Source organism: Macrotis lagotis, chromosome 4 (genome assembly GCF_037893015.1).
Source record: "Macrotis lagotis isolate mMagLag1 chromosome 4, bilby.v1.9.chrom.fasta, whole genome shotgun sequence".
Classification (NCBI taxonomy): domain Eukaryota; kingdom Metazoa; phylum Chordata; class Mammalia; order Peramelemorphia; family Peramelidae; genus Macrotis; species Macrotis lagotis.
Genome location: NC_133661.1, coordinates 35884854 through 35911909, shown reverse-complemented (window position 1 = coordinate 35911909; position 27056 = coordinate 35884854). Strand labels below are relative to the sequence as shown.

Here is a 27056-nt window from a genome sequence, read left to right as displayed (position 1 = left end):
ATTCCTTTAAATCTTCCAAGGACCTTCTGCTCCTGGAGGATAAAAATCACAGTGGTACATCACTGTGAAGAAAACTTAGAAAAGCACTGCATCATGCATGACTCACCCCACCCCCACTCCACACCTTTATGTGAAACTTTCCAGACCTAAATTTTAGAATGCATCATCTCTCCAAGCCACCCAAGAAAATAAGCTATAAAAATTCCACCCACACTGAAGTTAATACTGCCTTCTGATTCTACCCTGGCTCTGATGACGAAGACATGCCTGCAGGGATACCTACATTTCCTGAGCAAAGAGTAAAAGCTGGCCTGTATAATCTCAGCTACAATCCAATGAGCTAACATAGATCCTAAAACCACTCTGTAGCAGAGGCCAAATGCCCTTCTAGTTTGATTTTCAAATAATAATTTACATGAATTACCAATCTATTTTGAAAAAGAACAAAAGCAAAAACTTACTGATTGGCTTTCTGAAGTTCCCTCTGTTTCTGAAGATTTGTGTCCACGTATTTGAGTACTCTGCTTTCTGGAACCCATTCATCCCAGCTGGAAATAAAAAAAAGTTAAAAACTTGGTCAAAAATTAGTATCATTACTTAAGAGTTTGTTCCCAATCATTATCTGAGATATCTAGGCAATTAAGGTTTCAAATTGTTTTGAATTAAATTTGATGAACTGGCATTCTATGCCAGGGAGCCACTAAAAACATGCTCCCTGATGGGAATTCTTTTTCCAGCAGTATCCAAAAAGCTCATTCATCTTTCCCAAGCAATTTTGTAATTCTAACACTTCTAAATATAATTCTAAAAGCAGAGTTTTAAAACAATTATTCTGGAATTGGCATAAAGTGGCATTTAATGTGTAGAAGTACATATATTTTAAAAACTACTCCTTTACAAGATTCACAGATACAATAATCAACACTATGTGAAAAAAATTATATTAATCCAAAGATTTAAAATGCTATAATGAAGCACAAGCACCTACAAACTGGTTCTAAAGATTAAAGTTGATTAGCTTTCTCTATTAATAAATTGTTCAACATATGGGTCTACAGATGCATTTCTAAAGCAGTCTAGACATTATTCAGTCTGTTATTTTTACATGAATGACAGTTATAAATGTTTTCCCTTGAGAATGCTTGGGGAGGGAAGGAGGGGGAAAATCAGCTTAAATTATCTTTAGCATATACTCAACACCTAAAACTTACAGATTTATACCATATTCCAATCATTAGTCCACTCCATATATAAATATCCCTCATCTTATGTACTGCAGGAAGGATAATTCCTTCACCTGTTTTGTTGCTACTAAGATATATTGTAATGCTATTCGGTCAAGTATATCAACCACCCCCAATTCTAAAAGCTCCTTCCAATCAAGAGTGATATTGCAAAGAAAAAGGAAAAAAAAAAGCCATCCCCAAATAAAAAAAATTAAGAAGAAAATCCTAGTGAAGAGGATAGGGCCTTTTGGGCTGTCAAAGTTAGTAAGCCTTTTCTCCTGCTGATGGAGCTCCTTTAGTAACACAATTCACTGTGTCCTCAAAGCAAAGAGGAAAAGTTTTAGTTGACTAATTCCCCACTTCTTTGACCTCCTATTTAAAATGAACAAAAAGAAAGGAAAATAAAAAAACATACTTGCTATCTTAAAAAAAAAAAAAAAAGAAAAAAGGAGGGAGGGTGTCCCCATAATCCTCAATATGATTTCCTAGAGAAAACTTTAAAACATGCATTTACCTAGAGGTCAGGAAGGGGTGGTGTACTGAGGGAGCTCCTTCAGGAACAGGAAAAAGGGCTACAATATCCTCACGTGTCTTCAAAGTTTTTTCAGAGCGCCTGGGCCTCACAGCACTTCTGATGTAGACAGCATAGTACAAAGTAATCTCAGTAACTATGTGCAGAATTTAGCTTAAGCTTTATTTAGATTTATTTACAAATGGAGTATTTAAAAGGCTGTATCAATCATTTCTAATAGGTTCGGAAGACTTTAGATTAGAACACGTATCTTAGCATAAAGGGTTGGCAGAACTATTGTATTTCTTTTAAAACTTACACATTAATTTATTTGAAAAGAAATTCAAATTTTGGTTTGGGGTTTTGTTCTGTTTCATATTCTGTTCCCATTTTGATGAATTAGTTCAAAACAAGTTATGGATCAAAATATGATTTTCCATCTAATTAGTTTTTTCCATGATCCTTCCAACTAATGATAACTTCCCCAATAGTTCTTCACCAAATTGCATTAAAATACATGAGACAATACTACCAGGATTAAAAATCTGATTCTCTGTTAGATAATTTAACAGCAGTTTGTCTCCTTATAGCCTGCCAATATATGATCACTCCGTTTTTGACATCAAGAAGTTTTTCTAAAATGTTCTCTGCCATTCTGTTGCCCCTCCCCCCAAAGGATTTTTAAAGCTTTTTACAAAGTATTCATCTTGATTGACATTGCTTATAATTATCAATTTATAATGCATATTTAATACTTCAGTTTATACAGGAAGTACAACTGGCTAACATTTTCTAACCTAAAATTTTATCAAATTAATTTAGTAGCTTAAGTACCTAAAGGTCACACTGTCCCTTGGATAATTTATTTTTTTAATAAATACCTTTCCTATTTTTAAACTTCAATCAAAAATAAGGTCCCTGCTATATACTTCCCTTGATTTATTTTAGGTTAAATAATTTTACCAAACTACTAGGAAATATGCATTCAAAAGTCAAAAATCCTTTATTCTGAAAGCACTACTAAGGTAGCTTAGTTGATCACTAATGACTAAAATATGAAAAATAAAGATTACATATTGACCTATGATAAAAATGTCAAGTTGCCAATCTATTGATCAATATTCTATTTTCCAAAGTCACAATAGCTGACAAATGATTACTATATAATAAAATAAATCCAAAAGCTATACAATCATACAATCTTCCAATAGACAAAACACAATATTCAGAACATTACTGTTAAAATCACCAGTATGATTACGGGAAGCAAATCTAGGACCAATTTTCTGCTATATACACGTGTCTGTATACGCATACATACACACACAGACACACACACACACACACACACATATACACACAAACTCCTAAGTTACTGACAGAAACTGATTTTTCAGGTGCATTATTTTCTGTTGATATACATAAAAAGTTTTTAGAGATAAATAAAATTATCTTTAATGTCTATTTTTTAAAGGAAAGATTATACAAGACTGAATTTTACTTTAAAAAAATTAAAATTGGCTGTAACTTGTAATCTTCTCAGAATGCTAGAATATTCACTCCAAATCTGAATATTCCCTATAAGGCCTTATTGAGTTTGGAAGCAAACAAAATACAGAATGAAAGCAACTAAAGCTAACTTTAGATAAAACTACAAGCCCTATAAAAATACACATAGAATTAGGCATATTTACATGAAATTATATATTTAAAAGATCTCGGGGAAGCTAGGTGGCACAGCGGATAGAGCACACCAGCCCTGGAGTCAGGAGTTCCTGAGTTCAAATCCGGTCTCAGACACATCATAATTACCTAGCTGGGCAAACCACTTAATCCCATTTGCCTTGCAAAAACTTAAAAAAAAAAAAAGAAACATCTCAGCCACATCTACAGCCCTAATTTTTCTTGGTAATTTAGATTCCTCTCTCACCTTGAAATCTTCCTTAGGATTGAACAAGACACAGACATGACCTCACTGCTCAGTCCCCGATTCCCTCAATGTGGCTCTAAGTTGTACAACACCTACAGACCATATGTGCCAAATCCTCACAAACAAGGAAGAATACAGAGCTTCCTATTTGCATATTCTTAGGAGAATAGTCAGCACCAAAAGTGAGTTAGGGCTGACAACCTTCACAAATATATATATGATTACCAGTCTCCAAGTTTAAATCCAACATTATGTCCATGCCTCTAAGGAGGCAGAAAGTCTAACTACTTAAACAATTAACCTTACTAGGTATAAAAATAAATCAAAACCATGAATTTATTATTCATCATTCTTTGATTTCTTGTATATATTTTAAGCACAAAATAACACTGTTTTTCTGGAGGGAAACTCCACTTCACTGCAAGTTCATGTTGATCTAGATTCTAAAGCATTCCTGACTATCTGAATGCTAATGGGCTCTCACTAGAAAACTCCAATTCTGGAAAAACAGCAACATCTACATATCAACATTAAATTTTCAAATAAGGAGAAGACAATCTACAAGAAAACCACATACTATATGAGACAATATACCAGAATTTACAGGTTAAACAATTAAAAAGTAGAGTCTATCGGATAATGGAATAACTGGAGTATACATTTTACTGACACAGAAACGTTATATCTAACAGGCCAAAAAACTGAAACGCCAAGTTGTTTCCCCAGATATTAAATGACGGCTCGGTGTTGCTGGCTAAACTTTGTTTTCAATGGATTAAATTAGTACATATTACTATTTGACAACAATTACATTACATTCAAATCATCTGTAAGACCTATACTAATGGAGATAAGTTCCACACCAGAATATACCATAACAATGAAACTAAAGGTGTAGGGAAAACCCCCCCCAACAAAACTACATATTTTAACAATTAAAGAAACACTAATCAAAGAAATAAGTAGACATTCATTTAATTAGATCATTAAACATCTTAAGTAGTTTTCACAAGCCGCCATAAAAACAAGTACCATACTACTACTATCTGGGAATAATGAAAATATTACTTTGGGATTGGCTTCATAAAGACAATAATGAAAAGTAGTCAGTCTAATAAATGTCATCTGAATAAAAACTAACATACTTTCAAAAGTCTAGTACTTGTTAACAAGTTCAAAGCAAAAGCAGCAATATAATCCTGAAAGATGCTAGACCTTAACCCCTCCAAGAAGCAAGAGAGGGAACTTCTGGCAGTAAAGTAGTTTTGGGAAGCACACTTGGGTGGAAACCAACAAAAAAAAAAAGCTTAATACTAGAGTTGTGACAATGTAACCCACTCCCAGGTCACATTTAAGAAACTTTTTTTACACTACAGGCAACAATCACACATCCTTAAAACTAGAATCCTCTTTTCTCTTTCTATAATATTAACATCAGTTAACTAAATCTAATATGTAAGATATCCTTTCAGGAACTCCAAAAAATTTCCAATAGAATAGAAGATTTAAGAGTGAGATTGTTTGCCAAATTATCATTATGCTAAGAAATTAATTCTCCAGAAACAAACCTGTTTGGTCCAGGGGCCCACAAGGCAAAGAAATATAAAACCAAAAGACAGAAATGCAAAATACTTTATGCCAGGGAAAACACTGCCACTCTGACCACAAGCTACCACATGCACCTACCAAGGCCAAGCTTCTCCAAAAGGAATCCCACAGGCCTGACAGATTCACAGAGGAAACAAATAATTGTTTCCATGAGTACATATAGAGACACAAATGCATGATGATGCTGATCCCAAGAAACACCTGACAAGAGCCATCAACACTACAGAAAAACAGCTGACAACAAATGCCTTACTGAAGGGAACTGCTTTGGAGCTGAAGGACAAAACTCTGCTGATTAAATAAAATTAACCAATCTAATAGCACATGAGGGAAGAAATTACAGGTGGCTCCATCATCTTGGAGAGTTAAAAATAACATCTAGATGATCCTGAGCAAAGTCCAAAACTGCTGAGGAGGATTTTTGAGTCTAAGATCCATAGGCACATGAATTCATTGCTATCTAAAGCCCACAGAAGACAATTCTCAAGATGAGAAATAGCCCTGGATGGCTCAGATTCTACACCTGACCTATAAAGGTCTCATGCCAAAAAAGTGCCCAGTTTGAAATCTTGTCCTGAAAATGTCTAATAGTAACATTATGGATGTGGGCTGACCTAATCTTTTTTTTTTTTTAATAGTTTGGTCACCTTTCATAATATGACTTTAAAAAAAAAAGACCTGCATTAGAGTTTCTCATTTTAGGAAAAGAATGAAATCAGAGAATGTCTCTGGAGACAGCACATATCTACAATGGCAGCTAAAACTATGCCTACACAGAAATAGATGCAGAGTTCAACTGAAAGTTGGTTTTCTCATTGTAGCTGCCTCATTAATATAGAGCTGCAATCCCAACGTAGCACAGGACTGTCAGTTGTCTGAAAAAGACCATTTTTAACATACTACTGATATAAAATGGAAATGCTCTTCTCTGGAGCCACAGAGTTCTGATCCACTTTGGAGAAGCTATAAACTAACATAGCAGCCAAAAAGCTGAACCTGGAGTTTATGTTTCCAATCATCTGAGGAGCCTTCTACACAAGGATAAAAAAGTTATCTTGTTAGGAATCCAACTTTCATATTCATTCTACGTGCATATAGTGTACATCTTATATAACTAAAGCTCCAACATAGAACAGAACAGGCTGGGATCACTGTTACTACATTAGACAGACAAACACATTTATTCCCAAATCAAGCAATTTTTTCTCAATGAGTAAACTATTGCCAATCAAGCAACTAGGTTCCTAGATTAGTGAACATTTAATTCATGCTTCAAAGAATTAAGTATATTATAAATAAATGAAAAGGTTAAAAATTCCTTATTTGCTTGCTATTAATTTTTCAGTGCATTACAGTTTACCTTTGCAGTATAAAAATACTGTAGTTTAAAATCATTTATAAAAAACATCAAATTTCTAGAAACTTGAGTTTGAGTCAGTTCATGATCCAAACTCTTTTGTGACTTAAAAGGGGGGGGGGGGGGGAATTGGATTGTGTGCAGAATTCCAATACTCACTTTTTATTCCAACCACTGTAATGTATAAAGTATTTCACTTGCTTGTCCTTTATGGCAACCTTTACACACTGAAACAAAGAAGAAAACAATTGACTCAGAAAATCATTTTTAAAAAGTTTCTAAATTATTTTAAAGCCTTCAGAGTCTTTAAAAGAGAGACTGCTAATTAAGAATTAAGTCTATAGACTAATTTAGTAAGCCTAAAGATTTTAAAGGATAGTCAATAAAATCAGGCAAATTTCAGTGTAGTAAGAAATCAGTTTTACTTAAAATAATGTAAAAAAGTATCTTATTTTGTAATTTTGCTATCTCTTATATTTTATTTTATTTTTAAGAATATGATTTCTCTCTCAACACATTCAATTTTAATCAATGTATAGCATGGAAACAATGTAAAGACTATCAGACTGCCTTCTATGGGGGGGTGGGGGAGGGAAGCGAAATTGGGGAAAAATTGTAAAATTCAAAACACAATTAAAAAAAATTTAAAAAATAAAACAATGGAATGAAAAAAGTCAAAATTATTCTAGAATTATTAACTGGAAAAAAGTCATATGCTGATTTCCTTAAAATACCACATGCACTTTTAAATTACTGGGAATTAAAGTGTAATCATAAACATAATTTAAAAGAAAACATTCTGTCGAGACAGGAGCAGTCAACAAAACTAAAATTACTACGAAAAAACTTATATGAAAAAAGGTTGCTTCTTTTGAATTGTAAAGATTTTATTTATTTTGAGTTTTACAATTTTTCCCCTTAATCTTACTTCCCTCCCCCCACCCCCACTGAAGGCAATTTACCAATCTTTACATTGTAAAAAGGTTGTTTTTTAAAATAACTAATTCTATGCTCAAAATATCACTGCAGGATATCGAGTTAATAGCAAGATTTGTGCTACCAAAAAACATAGGGCAGACAAAACAGGCAAATGTGAGGGCATAAGAGAAAAAAAATGGTAAAGAAGTCAAGAATGTCAATATTTTAAGAATTAAAATTGCCATACCATTCATTGTGTTCAGAGGGAACAAATTCAGTTGTCTGGTAACTAGGAGTAGTCAATTTACATAAAGAGTTAACAAAAATAAGTAATCAGAGGGAAACATGGCAGGCTAAGGGCAGAAGAGACATCAACACACAAAAATTTATCTTGACTTTTATTTTTTGGGATTTTTCAAGGCAAACGGGGTTAAGTGACTTGCCCAAGGCCACACAGGTAGGTAATTATTAAGTGTCTGAGGTTGGATTTGAACCCAGGTATTCCTGACTCCAGGGCCGGTGCTTTATCCACTGTGCCACCTAGCCACCCCTATCTTGATATTTCTGTCCCATTAGAATCAGGGGGGAAAAAGGCATAAGTAAACATTTTCAAAACATTTGACATTGAAAAAGCAAATGTCTCCATTTTTTGTAAAGAATACAACCTTCAAATTACAAAATTACTAATCAATATCTTTTGGATATTTTCCCCCTGATTTCATTGATCTATTTGGTGGGAAAAGAAAAAACTTTCACTATCCATAGCCCTACTGAGAACAAGTTTCAACTAAAATTTAAAATGTTTAGAATATCTTTATCTTTAATAAAAATAAATTAAAAGAAAAAAAGAAAAAAAAGAGTATCTTTTCCACCAATGTAGATATACTATACTACTAACTCAAACTGATTATATATATATATATATATAAAATGTTTCCAAAATCTTAAGTTTTATGCTACTGAACCTTCAAAAAGTTAAAACTTCACTAACACTTTGGAGACACCTTGGATTTTTCTCTAGTTTAAAAAAGATGTAAGTTGTTTTTTTTTTTAATTCTAGTTATTTCCAATGGACTTATTTAGAATAATCAGCAATCAAATTATGAGTTTTGCAATAAGTGGGAACTTTATTTTACAATTTCACCAACTGTGGTAAATTTTTAAAACATATCTTTAATCTTGCTAGTCCTACTAGAGAAACAAGTTCTCATACTGGGATGCTTCTATTTGACAATGTTTCAGGCACCTTCAGATGAAGTTCTTCAAATAACAATAGAACCAACTATTCAAATAATCATTTAAAAGACATTCCAATTAAAGAACTGTAGCGGGATGGCTAGGTGGACTAGTGGCTAAAGCACCGGCCCTGGAGTCAGGAGTACCTGGGTTCAAATCTGGTCTCAGACACTTAATAATTATCTAGCTGTGTGGCCTTGAGCAAGCCACTTAACCCCATTTGCCTTACAAAAAAAACCTTAAAAAAAAAAAGAGCTGTAGCTAAAAATTTTAATTTTTTTGTCACTAGTTAAAAATTTGAAAATTTAGTATTAAAGTAACAAAATAACACGAAAGGAATCAATAGAACATGTACTTATCAACTTTCTAAGTCTCATTAAGATACATATTTATGCCTATAACATAAACAAAAAACAGAATACATGAAGTTTCTGATGTTTTGATTGCAGCAATTTCAGAATTCTAAGGGTACAAATATACAACTTATATAAAATTCAACTACAAAGTAGTGAGCTTGGATGTTTTCATTCAAAACTTCTGAAAATCAATTACTTTAGTCATGCTATTTATGAGACAATTTACAAAGAGAAGTTATTTTTACACACATGGTAGGTAATAAATGAATTAACATAGCACATACTGTCTGTAGCCAAATACTGTATCAACCCACATATCTATAAAAGGCAAAATCTTGGGGCAGCTAGGTGGCACAGTGGATAAAGCACCGGCCCTGGAGTCAGGAGTACCTGGGTTCAAATCCAGTCTCAGACACTTAATAATTACCTAGCTGTGTGGCCTTGGGCAAGCCACTTAACCCCATTTGCCTTGCAAAAAAAAAAAAAACCAAAAAAAAAATCAAGGCCATCTTGCACATCTCTACTAATCTAAGGAAGTGGTTGCATAAAACCCATTCCTTTCTATTTCACTTTTTTTTAGAGGGGATTGTGCTGGGAATGAGAAGTAGAGAGCATCACTTTCCTTGCTAATGTTGTTTCCCTTTCTCTGCCAAATATACTTGAGATTTTTTTGAACTTTATGCTGAGAGGTCTTCTAACTGCCCATTCTCATAAATCCCTCTCTTTCCACTCTACTTCAGCCAATGAGCAGGGAAGTTACACCTTAAGAGTTCACCACCACTGGCATCTATTCTCTCTCCCTTTCATCAGTGATTTGTGACCATAATCTTCTTCCTATTTAGTATAACTTATTGAGAAAAGGGCGTGTGTCCCTTCAGGACCTAGCACAGCACCTTTTACATAGCAGGCATGTAATCCAGAGTTTATGTTGATAAACAATAAAGCTTAACAAGGAAGCCAAGGATACCATCACACCTTAGAAAATAAATTCATCTACAAAATACCAGGAAAGATAACCAAGGATTTTTAATGGGTTCACCATGATAAAATGCACAAGACAAAGGGAAGGAAAGTGAGGGTGCAAAAACTCTATCATGTTCAACAAAGAAACCCTGGGAGTGGGAAGCAGATACCCTAAATACATAGAGGAATAAACAGAGTGAAGTGAGGCAGATCTCTTGAGTATTTTTTACATGCCTTCTCACTATAAATAGCAGAAATAACACATTTAGATTCCAGGACCTGAAGATATTATAGGAGTTGGAGCCAAAGAAGATGAAATTTTAAAGACCAGAAAAAATGCAGAAGAAATACTTAATGGGGATAAAATAATTTAGAATTTGAAAAAAATTATTTTCAAGATAGCTAAAGGAGAATGAAAAAAGGAAAGAGAGAAGTCCAAAGAATGGATAACATTATCACACACATATAAAAACAGAAACTCACAAGCAACCCCAGTCTTTACTCATCTATGTAATCAGCTGGGAAAATTACAAGGCTCTCTCTCTGTTCTTATGTGACCCACTTGTCAAAGCAAAAGAGTCTTAAAAGACTACCATCAAGAAGGTTTTCATCACAAAAGTAATGATCATGCATGGATTCTTTGAAAGGACGATTTCACAAAGATTTTTGCTTAAAAAACTGAGAGTATAAACATTAAGTAAAGTATAAAACAGGAAACAATATGTTCATTAACAATATCAACAACTACTGTGAAATGTGGCCTTATAAGAAGTGAGCTTAGTGAGCTCTACATCTGTTGATGACTCCATGTTAGATGGCCCACTAAGAGGATCTGATTTTTTGAGATCCAGAGTCATTCAAAAGAGATTACTTAAGTAATCTACAATGGATTAAAAAGTAGCTATTGTCCACATAATACTAAAATGTTGGTAGTCCATCAAATCCATCACCCATAAAAAAAGATAAAACAAATCTTGGACAGGCATAGCAGATGGGTAACAATGGAGGACCCAGAGGTGAATAGCGGAAAAAAAAAAAAAAAGAAGATTTCATTCAGGAAAATGCTTCTAATGAGTCCCAACTATATTAGGAACCAAAGACCAACTTAGTCATACTAATATTCTCTGGGCAATGTTACACAGGTATAATCACAGAACAGTACAATGCCAAAAAATCATAATTGCAGGTGATCCAAAAGGCAATGAAAAAGAACATATTGGGTATAACTAAGCTGTAATACTATCAGTGATGATTTGCACATGGGAAGTGGTTCAAAAAGATACTGTTTCAAGGACTTTTGTGACTCGAAAAAAATCATCTATGTTTCATGAGTCAGATATAATATATGGACAGTCCAAGGGCAGCACTGTTTTCCGTAAGATATTAAAATATCTTAAAGAGACTTCAAATCAGGTTCACTTTCCTCTTTTGATAGGTCCTCTAGAGAAGCTATATGGAAACATGAACAAAATCCACACAGGATGAAAAGTTATGAATTGCTGCACTGTTAAATGGAATAAATATACAGATGAGATTCACTCAAGTTTACTAGTAAAATGGGGGTGATGATCAACCTTAATGGACTTGCACATTCCATCAGTGCAATAATCAGGAGCAATTTTAGAGTATCTGAGACAGAGAACACCATCTGTATCCAGAGAAAGAACTGTGCAGTTTAAACAAAGACTAAAGACTATAACCTTCAATTAAAAAAAAAAAGTTACCTTATATACACTACATAATTTTACTACCTCTAATATTTTGTTTTTTCCTCAAGGATATGATTTTTCTCTCAACACATTCAATTCTGATCAATGTATAGCATGGAAACAATGTAAAGATTATGAGACTGCCTTCTGGGGGAGGGGGAAGGGGAGAGAAGGGAGGGTGGGGGAAAATGTGTAAAATTCAAAACCTTACCAAAAAAATGAAAGGTAGAAACTACTATTGTATTTAATTGGAAAATAAATATTTATGTAATAAAAAAAAGTTTACTAGTACAATTAGTTTGTTTCCACTGAGTATAAAGTGCTGACTACAAAATAGAGGGAAAACAAAACTGAAATTGCAACTTAAGCCAAGACAGTTCAAAATTTGGAGAATTCTACACTTTTATCAAAAGTCAAAAATACTGCTTTAACTAATTTTCCAATGCCAGCCTTTATATTTAACTTATACAACAAAGGACTTACCTAACATCTGCTTGTATATTAACACGAACATATACAACTAAACTCTAAGCTCTGACTTGTAACCTGAAAAATAAAGTACAAAGATGGCAGCTTTCTAACAATAGGCAGCTCACATGCTTTTTCTACATTCTAAAAACCAACTCTTTGCTGCCTCCATCTTACAACTCCTATAGTTCTTTCTAATGCCGTTCCTTCAATAGCCTGGCAGGGACAAGATTAAAGAAAGAAGAAAAGAAGCTAAGAAAATAAAAGGAAGCAGGAAAAAAAAGCATTCTACCAAAGCAAGAAGTAAAAAGAGAATTCAGAGGGAAAAACTATTAAGAAAAATTAATCAGAAGTAGCTCCCAGGAACCTGGTAAAAGAAAAAGAGGTTCCATACCTTTGCTTCATAAAGGAGTGGTCCATGAAAACATAATACACGTTCACCTGTAAAATATTTCAAAGTATTCAATTAATTCACAATTGCATAGGTTCAAGATAAGGAACAATGAAATAAAATAACTTCCCATGCTTTGTGCTATGCCTCCAGTGCTAAGGGGAACATCAACATTTCAGGTCAGATTTCAAACATAACTACAAATGAGCAGGTTTCTGTTACAAGAATCTGAGACTTTCAGCAATTAATGAAATAAACAAACAAAAAAAGGTACAGTTTCTATACCTGAAACTGTTAGTTTGCCACATGAGCAGAATCCACCTTTCTCACAATCATCACCTAAATGTGATGTGATACAATCTATATACTGCAACTTCAACATCTCTCTTCCAAAAGCCCTTCCACTTAGAATTTCATTTTTGCTTTTTTTTTTTGATATGTCATGTTTTTCAAGGGAACCCCATTCCATATGAATCCCACATGACAGGATTTTAAAAGCTAAGCAGTTATAGAAAGGTCAGATGAGATCTGAAAGCCTAAAATTAGATGAAAATTAGAGATGAATTCTGTATCTCCAACCCTGGTCTATGCTCTCTTGATTCCATTTTTGTTCCTATATTCCCGAGTAGATCAAGTAGAGAATCTTAGGAGTTCAATCTTAGGAGCAAGAATAGCTGCTACCCCTAAATTATGTAGTCTATCCACTGCACCCCCAGTTGCTCTTACAGCACTAACTACATTTAGGGTATTGGGCTCAACTATTGTTCTCTCTGCAATGTTCTTCAAAGCAGTGAAGCACAATGTACCAAAAACTATTTGTCAGGACCAAGAGTGCTGAATTTACACACAATAAAACCTAGATCAAAACAGTCTGAGTGAGAAGAGAACATGAGGGTTAACTGGCCCAGGTCCTCTAAGCCCAGAGAAGTCAACCAATTTGTGTGCAAATTCACACAGTGGTAGATTAATAACTGAAACCCCACCCTCACATTCATCTGGGCTAGCAAACTGTCTCTAACAGGTCTGTTCTGCTGAGCTTTCCCTACAATCCTTATATTTAGAATGTCACCCTCCCTTGCATTTTATCCCTTACATTATCTGGAGAATCACTGGGACAAATAATCTATGGAATTCTCTTTTAAGAATATAATCTGATGTCTTTATAGTTTACTTAGAAAATTTGTTTTCATTTTGAATGCCCTGTGTTTGCCCTTTGTTCTATTTCCCAGGTCGGTATGATATGCATAATACCAAAGGCTGGAAACACAACATTTTTCCAATAGTAGGTACTTTTGGAATAAGATAACAAATTGATCTTTTGTATTAATATTAGTTCTAAGGAATATATAAAATTTCTTTACTATAAAAAAATTATGAAAATTTGGAAATTCCCAGCTTTATTTAGCAAGTAAATTTTTTAGTCATATATTACCTGTGTACTAATTGTGGTTTAAGATGGCTAGCTTCCATATTAATATATATTATATATTTATATATATTTAGTTTTTTGTAAGCGAATGGGGTTAAGGGGCTTGCCCAAGGCCACACAGCTAGGTAATTATTAAGTGTTGGGGGCTAGATTTGAACTCAAGTACTCCTGATTCCAGGGCCACTTTGCCACCTAACATCCTTCCACATTAATATTAAAAGATCCTACTAACCCCCTCAAGCTATTCTTGTAAATTATCTCATTGATGACTAATTACTCATGCTTTCCTCTAAAAATTCTGCAGAAATACATTTGGGCGTTTGTGATTACAAAGGGCAAATCTAAACCATTGTTCTTGGCTTTCAAAATCTTCTGCAGTATGGTCCTGCTGTACATGTAATGATAGTACATAAATTCCTACAATTCAATTCAAAATATTTAATTTAAATTAATATGCATTCAATTGAAATTCCCACATCCTGCAATTCAGTTCAAGGATGTCAAGTTGAATCTGAAATCCCTAATAGGTAAATTCAGTGTATTGCATTAAGGTTTATTCAGTTCTTTGCCCACACCTCCCACCACCTACACACTAAACAGGTGAGTGTTGTCACCACACAAAACAGAAAGCAGTCCATCCATTTCAATGATGTGTTTGAAACCTGAATCCCTTGTTTTATTTGAAACCATTTAGTAACTTCCCCTTTCCAAAGGAATGAGACCTTTATAACTAAAAGACTGCCAAGGGATGCCCACCTAAGAAGTGACTTTACCAATGCACACACAAGTAGCATCCCTGGACAAGAAGCCAGACCTTCCTTCCAGTAAGGCCACCTGCTAGGCCTGTAGTTTAAAACAACGGCCGTAGACTGATCATTAGGAACTAATGTTTCACCAAGAGTGAAACAATGAAACTCTGAAGGAACTTTAGTTCTAATAATGTAAGACAACAGTGAAAGAATGGATCTGTCAAACTTGGAGGGAAGAATGCCCAAACTTTGGCCCTGCCTCTACCACACCCTTAGCTGGTTAGCCCTGAAAAAGTCCCTTCACTCTCCATGTTCTGGGAAACAGCCTCAAAATACAAGTTGCAGAGACGAGGCAGACCCACAACTGGGGGGGGGGGGGAGTTCCTCCTTATCCCAATTAAAGCCTGGGCCCCTCCCCGCGCTCCTCTAACGTTACAGCGGCCCAGGAACAAAAGGACAAGGGGGAATTTCAAGACTAGGTCAAGGTCGGCCGAGGCTGCGGCCACTCCCGCCCCGGCCGGCCTCCCCTCCGCTGCCGTGGGCTGAGAACTCGCGTCCTTGGCCACTAGTGTAACAGCGGCTCCCCACAAGGCCCGCTCCCGGGCCCCCGGCCCCCGGCCCCCGGCCCCCGGCCCCCCGGCCCCCCGGCCCCCGGCCCCCCGGCCCCCGGCCCAAGGCGCTGACGCCGCCCGCCTTCTCATGGGGGGCAGCTGCTGCGGGCCCCGAGACTGGGGGCAGTGACGGGCCGGGCCCGGGGGGCAGTGACGGCGGGGGGCAGTGACCACCCGGGGGGCTCTTGCCGGGGCAGAGAACAAAAGCGGCTCCAGGGTTTCAAGGGCGCTGGGGGCTCGGGCTGCTCCCAAGCAAAGGGGCCGGGCCCGCCCTGGGGTGCGCCTCTCGCCCGGCCCTGAACCCGGCCCCGGCCCGACCCCGGCCCCGGCCCCCCGGCCCCAGCCCCCCACCATCCGCTCAAGGTGAGCCCCCCGGCGGCCATGTCAGGGGAGACCCCCGCCCCCCGGGCCCCCGCCCCCCGGCCCCCGCCCCCCACCATCCGCCCAAGGTGAGCCCCGGCGGCCATGTCAGGGGAGCCCCCCCCCCCCCCCCGCGGCCCGACCCCCGGTCAAGGACGCAGCGCTCCGGCCCCGCCCCTCCCCAAAGCGAGAAGGGGGCGGCAGGAGGGGCGGCGCGGCGGCGCCTCCGGGCCCCCCGGACCAGCCCCCCACGCCGTGGCTGGGCCGCGGCTCCCGCCTCCGCGGGCCTCAGTTTCCCTTTCTGCACAAAGCAGCGGTCCGGGCTGGATCCGGGGCCCCGAGCGCCCCCCCCCGCACCAAGGCCAAGTTCACGGCCCCCGATCCGGGCCCCGCGCCAGGCCTCGGCCCACAGGACGGGAAGGCCCCGGGGCGGCCCGGCCCCCGCGGCCTCCCGCCCCGCCCCGCCGCCGCCCGCACTCACCCTCCTGGAATTTGGGCTTCGGGTCCTGCTTGGGCGCCATTTATGAAGGCCTGCCGCCTCCGCCTCCCGCTCCGCCGCGCCGCCGCCCGCACCACGCCCAGCCGCGCGTCACGTGGGCGCCGCCCCCGGCCCAGCCCGGACACCGCAGGCCGCACCGCACAAAGAGCCGCGCGCACGGCCGGCCGGCGCCGCAGTGCGGGAGCGCGCCTCTGCGGCGCACGCGCGGACCGCGGGCCGCCGCGAGGCACGCCGGGAGGGGAGGCGCCGGCTTCCGCCCCACCCGTCACTCAACCCGGGAAAGGCGGGGCCTGGGCCGGAGGTGGGCGGAGCCGCGACCAGAGGCAGAGAACTGGGACCTCCCTACTGTATACCGGGCCCCAAAGCCGCCTACTGTATACCGGGCCCGACCTCCGCCTACTGTATACCGGGCCCCAATGCCGCCTACTGTATACCGGGCCCGACCTCCGCCTACTGTATACCGGGCCCCAATGCCGCCCACTGTATACCGGGCCCCAAAGCCGCCTACTGTATACCGGGCCCCAATGCCGCCTACTGTATACCGGGCCCGACCTCCGCCTACTGTATACCGGGCCCCAAAGCCGCCTACTGTATACCGGGCCCGACCTCCGCCTACTGTATACCGGGCCCCAATGCCGCCCACTGTATACCGGGCCCCAAAGCCGCCTACTGTATACCGGGCCCGACCTCCGCCTACTGTATACCGGGCCCCAATGCCGCCCACTGTATACCGGGCCCCAATGCCGCCCACTGTATACCGGGCCCCAATGCCGCCTACTGTATACCGGACCCCAATGCCGCCTACTGTATACCGGGCCCCAATGCCGCCTACTGTATACCGGGCCCAACCTCCGCCTACTGTATACCGGGCCCCAATGCCGTCTACTATATACCAGGCCCCAATGCCGCCTACTGTATACCGGGCCCGACCTCCGCCTACTGTATACCGGGCCCCAAAGCCGCCTACTGTATACCGGGCCCCAATGCCGCCTACTGTATACTGGGCCCCAAAGCCACCTACTGTATACCAGGCCCAACCTCCACCTACTGTATACCAGGTCCCATCTATCTCCACCTACTGTATACTAGGCCCCATCTATGTCTGCCTACTGTATACTAGGCCCAATCTACTTCTGTCTGCTGTACACTAGGCCCCATCTATCTCCGCCTACTGTATACTCATCCCCATCTATCTCCACCTATTGTATACTAGGCCCAATCTATTTCTGTCTGCTGTATACTAGACCCAATCTATCTCCACCTACTGTATACTAGGCCCCATCTATGTCTGCCTACTGTATACTAGGCCCGACCTCCACCTACTGTATACTAGGCCCCATCTATCTCCGCCTACTCTATACTTGGCCCCATCTATCTCCGCCTACTGTATACAAGGCCCCATCTATCTCCGCCTACTGTATACTAGGCCCAATCTATCTCCACCTACTGTATACTAGGCCCCATCTATGTCTGCCTACTGTATACTAGGCCTGACCTCCACCTACTGTATACTAGGCCCCATCTATCTCCGCCTACTCTATACTAATCCCCATCTATCTCCGCCTACTGTATACTAGGCACCATCTATCTACGCCTAGTGTATACTAGTCGCCATCTGTCTCTGCCTACTGTATACTAGGCCCAACCTGCACCTACTGTATACTAGGCCCAATCTATCTCTGCCTACTGTATACTAGGCCCAACCTCCACCTACTGTATACGAGGCCCGACCTCCACCTACTGTATACAAGGCCCCATCTATCTCCGCCTACTCTATACAAGGCCCCATCTATCTCTGCCTACTGTATACTAGGCCCAATCTATCTCCCCCTACTGTATACTAGTCCCCATCTATCTCCACCTACTCTATACTAGGCCCCATCTATGTCTGCTTACTGTATACTAGACCCCATCTATCTACGCCTAGTGTATACTAGTCGCCATCTGTCTCTGCCTACTGTATACTAGGCCCGACCTGCACCTACTGTATACTAGGCCCAATCTATCTCTGCCTACTGTATACTAGGCCCAACCTCCACCTACTGTATACGAGGCCCGACCTCCACCTACTGTATACAAGGCCCCATTTATCTCTGCCTACTTTATACTAGTCGCCATCTGTCTCTGCCTACTGTATACTAAGCCTGACCTCAGCCTACTGTATACCAGGCCCGACCTCTGCCTACTGTATACCAGGCCCCATCTATCTCCGCCCACTGTATACCAGGCCCCGTCTATCTGTGGACATTGTATACCAGGCCCTGTCTATCTGCGCCCACTGTATGCCAGGCCCCGTCTATCTGAGCCCACTGTATACCAGGCCCGACCTCCGCCTACTTTATACCAGGCCCCGTGTAACTCAGCCTACTGTATACCAGGCCTCGTCTATCTCTGCCTACTGTATACCAAGCCCAACCTCCGCCTACTGTATGCCAGGCCCCATCTAACTCCACCTACTGTATACCAGGCCCCATCTATCTGTGCCCACTGTATGCCAGGCCCCATCTATTCCCACTATATACCAGGCCCGACATCTGCCTACTGTATACCAGGCCTGACCTACAACTACTGTATACCAGGCCCGACCTCCACCTACTTTATACTAGGCCCCATCTATCTCTGCCTACTGTATACTAGGCCCGACCTCTGCCTACTGTATACCAGGCCCCATCTATCTCCACCTACTGTATACTCCGCCCGACCTCCACCTACTGTATACTTGGCCCAACCTCCACCTACTGTATACTAGGCCCCATCTATCTCCGCCTATTGTATACTAGGCCCCATCTATCTCCGCCTATTGTATACTAGGCCCAATCTATCTCCACCTACTGTATACTAGGCCCCATCTATCTCCCCCTACTCTATACTAGGCCCCATCTATTTCCACCTACTGTATACTAGGCCCAACCTCCGTCTACTGTATACCAGGCCCCATCTATCTCCACCTACTGTATACTCCGCCCAACCTCCACCTACTGTATACTTGGCCCGACCTCCACCTACTGTATACTAGGCCCCATCTATCTCTGCCTACTGTATACTAGGCCCGACCTCCACCTACTGTATACTAGGCCCCATCTATCTCCGCCTACTGTATACTAGGCCCAATCTATCTCCACCTACTGTATACTATGCCCCATCTACCTCCACCTACTGTATACTAGGCCCCATCTATCTCCACCTACTCTATACTAGGCCCCATCTATTTCCACCTACTGTATACTAGGCCCAACCTCTGCCTACTGTATACTAGGCACCATCTATCTCTGCCTACTGTATACTAGGCCCAACCTCCACCTAATGTATACGAGGCCCGACCTCCACCTACTGTATACTTGGCCCCATCTATCTCCGCCTACTGTATACTAGTCCCCATCTATCTCCGCCTACTGTATACTAGGCCCCATCTATCTCTGCCTACTGTATACTAGGCCCAACCTCTGCCTACTGTATACCAGTCCCCATCTATCTCCACCTACTGTATACTCCGCCCAACCTCCACCTACTGTATACTAGGCCCATCTATCTCCACCTACTGTATACTAGGCCCGACCTCTGCCTACTTTATACCAGGCCCCATCTATCTCCACCTACTGTATACTAGTCCCCATCTATCTCTGCCTACTGTGTACTAGGCCCGACCTCTGCCTACTGTATACCAGGCCCCATCTATCTCCACCTACTGTATACTCCGCCCAACCTCCGCCTACTGTATACTAGGCACCATCTATCTCTGCCTACTGTATACTAGGCCCAACCTCCGCCTACTGTATACTAGGCACCATCTATCTCTGCCTACTGTATACTAGGCCCAACCTCCACCTAATGTATACGAGGCCCAACCTCCACCTACTGTATACTTGGCCCCATCTATCTCTGCCTACTGTATACTAGTCCCCATCTATCTCCGCCTACTGTATACTAGTCCCCATCTATCTCCGCCTACTGTATACAAGGCCCCATCTATCTCCGCCTACTCTATACTAGGCCCCATCTATGTCTGCCTACTGTATACTAGGCCCCATCTATCTCCGCCTACTGTATACTAGGCCCCATCTATCTCCACCTACTGTATACTCCGCCCGACCTCCACCTACTGTATACTTGGCTGACCTCCACCTACTGTATACTAGGCCCCATCTATCTCCTCCTACTGTATACTAGGCCCGACCTCCACCTACTGTATACTAGGCCCCATCTATCTCCGCCTATTGTATACTAGGCCCAATCTATTTCTGTCTGCTGTATACTAGGCCCCATCTATCTCCGCCTATTGTATACTAGGCCCAATCTATCTCCACCTACTGTATACTATGCCCCATCTACCTCCGCCTACTGTATACTAGGCCCCATCTATCTCCACCTACTGTATACTAGGCCCAACCTCCACCTACTGTATACTAGGCACCATCTATCTCTGCCTACTGTATACTAGGCCCAACCTCCACCTAATGTATACGAGGCCCAACCTCCACCTACTGTATACTTGGCCCTATCTATCTCTGCCTACTGTATACTAGTCCCCATCTATCTCCGCCTGCTGTATACAAGGCCCCATCTATCTCCGCCTACTGTATACTAGTCCCCATCTATCTCCGCCTACTGTATACAAGGCCCCATCTATCTCCGCCTACTCTATACTAGGCCCCATCTATGTCTGCCTACTGTATACTAGGCCCTATCTATCTCTGCCTACTGTATACTAGGCACCATCTATCTCCACCTACTCTATACTAGGCCCGACCTGCACCTATTGTATAATAGGCCCGATCTATCTCTGCCTACTGTATACTAGGCCCGACCTCCACCTACTGTATACTAGGCCCCATTTATCTCCGCCTACTTTATACTAGTCGCCATCTGTCTCTGCCTATTGTATACTAGGCCCGACCTCAGCCTACTCTATACTAGGCCCAACCTCCACCTACTGTATACTAGGCCCAATCTATCTCTGCCTACTGTATACTAGGCCCGATCTCCACCTACTGTATACAAGGCCCCATCTATCTCAGCCTACTCTATACTTGGCCCCATCTATCTCTGCCTACTCTATACTAGGCCCCATCTATCTCTGCCTACTTTATACTAGTCACCATCTGTCTCTGCCTACTGTATACTAGGCCCCATCTATCTCTTCCTTCTGTATACTAGGCCCCATCTACCTTCCCCTACTGTATACTAGACCCCATCTATCTCCGCCTACTGTACACTAGGCCCCATCTATCTCTGCCTACTCTATAGTAGGCCCGATCTATCTCCACGTACTGTATACTATGCCCGATCTCTGCCTACTCTATACTAGGCCTGATCTATCTCCATCTACTGTATACTTGGCCCGACCTCCACCTACTGTATACTATCCCCGATCTCCACCTAATGTATACTAGACCCAATCTCCCCGCATCCATGGGGAAGGAAAGGCCATGTATCAGCGGGACACACACATGTATAAATACTCATAGGCACAAATAAGCAGCACATACAAGTAGGAAAAGCTAAAGGTAAGCTCAAAGCCAGTGAACAATTATTAATCACCTACTATCTACTAGGCACTGTGCTAAGAGCTAGGGATGCAAAGAAAACAAAAGAAGTCCCTGCCCTGGAGGAGCTCGCAGCCTGAACATGGAGACAACTTATGACTAATAAGGACTAAGGTTTTACTTTATAAATACCTATGACTTGGGCAGCTGCCAGCCGTGGGGTCTGGAGCATCTGAGTTCAAATCCAATCTTAGACACTTAATAATTAACCTAGCTGTGTGACCTTGGGCAGGTCGCTTAACCCCACTGTCTTGCAACCCCCCCAAAAAATACCTATGACTCAGTTTCCCCATTCTGTTATTTCCTTTCCCAATAGGAATGTTTCCCACCTCAGTGATCCTGAGTCTGGCTTATGTATTGCAAGTATCAGGTGGAATTTTGCTGCATAATTAGTTGGCTGTTTCAAATAGAAATAAGAGGCTTAACTGAAATCAAACAGAACTAAGGATGCTTTGCCCTATTCTACCTATGTTACATCAGTCAGTGCCTTTAGGCTTAGGTTTGGAGACCAGTTTTGATGCAGAAGAATCCCTGCTTCTTCCTTTCAAAGCAAATCTCTCTACGTAGGGCAGGTAAAACTGTGATTTTTTTTTATAGTTTTTTTCCCGTTTTTTTCTTTTTTTTTTGCAAGGCAATGGGGTTAAGTGGCTTGCCCAAGGCCACACAGCTAGGTAATTATTAAGTGTCTGAGGTCCCATTCGAACTCAGGTATTCCTGACTCCAGGGCTGGTACTCTTATCTACTGCACCACCTAGCTGCCCAAAACTGTGATTTTTTTTTAAATAAGGAATCTTTTTGTTGCAATAGTCCTAGCACCTCTCTACTGCTTTAATAGGATACAAGATTCTTGAAATGTCTCAGAGTGATATGAGAATAAGTGCAGAAGACTATAGAACAAAGATATTAATCTATTCATTGGTAAGGTTAAAATCAGAAACATCTTCTGTTTGATTATAAGGAAAAGAATTTACTTGTAATTCTCATAAAGTAACTTTTGAACTATCTTGAGTTTTTCCTCAAAGGGAAATCCAATTCCACTTAGCTTTATTATTTAATTTGGGATTAGCATCTGTGTGAAAAACATGTTCTGAAGTGCTGGCAATTTATATATAGACAACACTTTGAGATAAACACTGCTTTCTGTATACAATCTGAGATTAAAAACTTAGTCTATTTACACATCCCATTCCAAGTCTTTTGTCTCCCCTCACAAATGAAGCTAAATAAGAATCTTTTATGCAAGTCCATTTCTGTGGCTAATGAACCTAGGATGAAAGTCATCTATTTATATGAGTGTTGTTAGCTATAGTTTCATGTTTAAGATTAGAATCCTAAAGTGGCTCATCCTCCTGAGCAGAAAATTGCAAGAATGGAAAATTTTGAGAAATCTACAAAACCAAACTATTATAAAAGCCAGTTATAAATGATTCTAATGAGTTATATAGACTTTGAACATGTTCAAACAATAAGTTCTTTTTTCTTTTTAAAGATTTTATTTATTTTGATCTCCACAATTTTTCCCCTACTTCCCCTACTTCCCTCCCCCCATACCCCACAGAAGGCAATTGTTACATTGTCTCCATGATATACATTGATCCAAACTGAACGTGATGAGAGAGAAATCATATCCCCAAGGAAGAAACATAAAATATAAGCGATAGCAAGATCAGACAATAAGATATCAGGTTTTCTTTTTCTAAATTAAAGTTAATAGTCCTTGCTCTTTGTTCAAACTCCACAGTTCTTTCTCTGGATACAAATGATATTCTTCATTGCAGACAGCCCCAAATTGTCCCTGGTTATTGCACTGATGGAATGAGCAAGTCCATCAAGGTTGATCATCACCCTCATGCTTCTGTTAGGGTGTACCATGTTTCTCTGGTTCTATTCATCTTGCTCAGCATCAGTTCATGCCAATCCTTCCAGGCTTCCCTGAAATCCTTGTCCCTCCTGGTTTCTAATAGAACAATAGTGTTCCATGGCATACATATACCGCAGTTTGTTAAGCCATTCCCCAATTGAAGGACATTTACTTGATGTCCAATTCTTTGCCACCACAAACAGGGCTGCTATGAATATTTTTGTACAAGTGATGTTTTTACCCTTTTTCATCATCTCTTCAGGGTATAGGCCCAGTAATGGTATTGCTGGATTAAAGGGTATGCACATTTTTTTGCCCTTTGGGCATACTTCCAGACTGCTCTCCAGAATCTAACAGTAAATTCTAAAAATTGGACCCAAGGCTTTGTATATTAAATTGTATTGCTTATCTATTAAATGGTATTTCTCATCCTCAGAACAAATCAGGTATTTAAAAAATGTTTAATTTAAAAAGTGTCAGGATTCTGCCTATTGTGATACTTTTAAAATGTTTAGTTGCTGACTCCTTTGAAGGGAAGCTGAGATTCTATTTATTGGCAAATCCATGCTTTACTAATACATTGATTATGTTCTGAACTTTGTGCTTGAGATAAGCTTATTTTGACCAAAACATGCTTCTACCACACTAAGCAATTAGGAATATTAATAATACTAGTCTTGCAGAGAGGATTCCATTAGCTTCAAGGAAGCTTTTAATCCTAGACTTGTTCCCACAATGAAGGAGGAACCAGGGATGGGAAAGATCCAGCAGAGGAGAACTGGGGTATTATTCCAAGTAAGAAATTATATATTATTAGCCCTACTTAGGCAATAGAGGGGGTCTATGGGGTTAGGAGGAATTCAGGAAGAATAGCACCTCTGGTGTGAGGACTTGCTAAGCCCTTTTCAAGACTGCTTGTCTACCTTTAGTGTCTACTCGAATCACCCAACACTCATCTGTGGCTCTAAGAAGCTCTGTACTTAGTGGTCAGAGGATAGGGTTAGATGATAAGACATCTTGGCAGACAAGCTAACCAAGTTGAGGTAAATGTCAGGTCTCAAACCTGTCTGTGAATTAAAAGGATGTCTGCCCCAAGCACATGAAAGCCTCCCCTCAAGGAATGGACAGATGAGAACAATTTGTTCCAATGGTCATGATGATGGCTAGAGCAGGTACAATGGAGCCCTTAGAGCTTGGTCAGATATCAGAGTGAAGGTCATCTACTGCATCCAAGGCCATCATCAATCATCCTGACTTCCGTTTTGTCACTGGACTTTGATGACTCAGGAAGAGAGAGAGTCAAGATGGTGACTTTGTATACCTCTGCCTCATTTAAATCCAATTCATATAAGTCAAACCCTCATTCATGGTGACATTAGTCCTCCTCAAAAATGAGGAACAAACACCACCAACAGGTAATCATTAAGAGAGCAGTTCATTCATTTGATATGATTATTAAGAGAATACCAAATACCAGAAATGATTTTAAAAAGATATCGCATAATATGGAAACCAAGTGGATCTGCTCCCTAGTTTTTATTGTTTGTTTTGTTTTTTAGGTTGTTGCAAGGCAAATGGGGTTCAGTGGCTTGCCCAAGGCCACACAGCTAGGTAATCATTAAGTGTCTGAGACCGGATTTGAACCCAGGTACTCCTGACTCCAGGGCTGGCGCTCTATTCACTGCACTGCCTAGCCACCCCTGCTCCCTAGTTTTTAGTCCATAAAAGACATCTACCTAATTTCCTTGCTTATGTAGGGATCCTGCTAAAAGCCTGTCAAACAGGGGTTCTGTTTGAACACTGTTAAAAGTGAGAAGTTTACTCATTCTCAAGGTCCTAAGATATACTTAGAAACCATTCTAAGAAAAGTCTTTTGAGAGAGGACACCCAGAGGCACAGCCAAAATAGTGGAAAAAAGGCAGTGGCTCATCTGAGCTTCCCCTCTGAATAACTTAAAGCAGGGATGAGGAAATTTTTTTCTGCCAAGGACAATTTGGATATTTATAACATCATTTGTGGGCTACATTTGGTCAAACAATTAATTCACTCCTAAAAAGCTTTTTATTTATCGAATTTCAAGTCCTGCCTATGGTTGCCTTGGCAACAGTCACACCAATATAGCTCACAGGATGAAGGTTCCCCACCCCTGCCTTTAAATAATGCAATTAAACAATTCCTTAAGTGGCAGAATCCATAAAAGAAGGGGGTGAAATTATTTTCCAGTCAAATGCAACTTAGGAGGTTGGCAGGAAAGATCTGTCACACTTGGGTGAGAATGAATACAGTCCAGGGCAGGTCTCACCACATCAGACTGGACCCCAGAAAATCAGAAGTAGGTGTTGGGAGTCATTGAATCAGCAATGCCAGTGGTTACTTCTGTTCAAAGATAGTAAGGGGATTGAACAACTGATCAGAAGGAGAGTACACGGGTCTTTTTTGTTGATACTTTACCCATACTCAGATCCAGTTCACAGTCCTGGGTGGCAGTCCCATGGCTAGAAGGAGTACTAGCACATCAGATGTTGCAGCCGCAATGGAACAGGGACTCTTGTCACACTTCTAGGACAGAAGAAAGTATTTGTAGTCACTCACAGACCAGAGATAGGCCAGGAGAGTTGTAAATGCACATCTTCTTAGATTATAGCACCTTGAGAAAACTACAACTTTATAGGTCCCTAGAAGCTGCTATGAAAACACCTGTACAAAATACCTAAAAGTTGGGACAGGGTGCCTTCCACCCTGGATGCAGAGCCCTACTTTAACAAAAAAATTAACTCAAAAAATAGAATGGAAAAATAAACAACAGCATAAAAAACTCTTACAATAGAAAATTATTATGATGGCGAGGAAGGTCAAAAGATACACTCAGAAGAAGAAAACAAAGTCAAAGTTCCAATATCTAAAGCTTCCAAGAAAATTTTGAATTGGTCTCAGGTCATAGAAGAGCTCAAAAAGGATTTTAAAAATCGAGTAAGAGAGGTAGAAGAAAAACTGAGAAAAGAAATGAGAGTGATGAAAGAAAAATCAGCAAGAATGAGTCAACAGCTTGATAAAAGAAAATACACACATACCACACCCACCAAAGTGAAGAAAATAAAAATCTTAAAAAACAGAATTTGTCAAATAGCAAAAGAGACACAAAAATTCATTGAAGAAAAAAAAATTCCTTAAAAAGTAGAATTGAAAAGGCTCACTGAAGAAAATATTTCCTTAAAAATTAGAATTGTGTAAATAAAAACTAATAACTTTATAAGAAATCAAGAAATAATAAAACAAACTAAACAAATGAAAAATAGAAGATAACATGAAATCTGAAAAATGTATCCAGAAG

At 40.6% G+C, this 27056-nt stretch overlaps 1 protein-coding gene across 4 annotated transcripts in view; it reads right to left on the bottom strand.

Moving 5' to 3' along the window:
• The window catches only part of MORF4L1 (mortality factor 4 like 1), a 36347-nt gene extending 19920 nt beyond the window's left edge, over positions 1–16427 (bottom strand). The window contains exons 1-5 of one of the 4 annotated variants that reach the window (XM_074232517.1): positions 16304–16427; positions 12677–12723; positions 6792–6859; positions 1741–1857; positions 462–548 (exon numbers count right to left, since the gene is read on the bottom strand). In XM_074232517.1, the coding sequence (XP_074088618.1) occupies positions 462–548; positions 1741–1857; positions 6792–6859; positions 12677–12723; positions 16304–16343 (359 nt within the window). In that variant the 5' untranslated portion in view covers positions 16344–16427. The remainder of the gene's footprint in view (positions 1–461; positions 549–1740; positions 1858–6791; positions 6860–12676; positions 12724–16303) is intronic. The other 3 variants (XM_074232516.1, XM_074232519.1, XM_074232518.1) reach the window with 3 other exon arrangements.
• Between the last annotated feature and the right edge of the window lie 10629 nt (positions 16428–27056).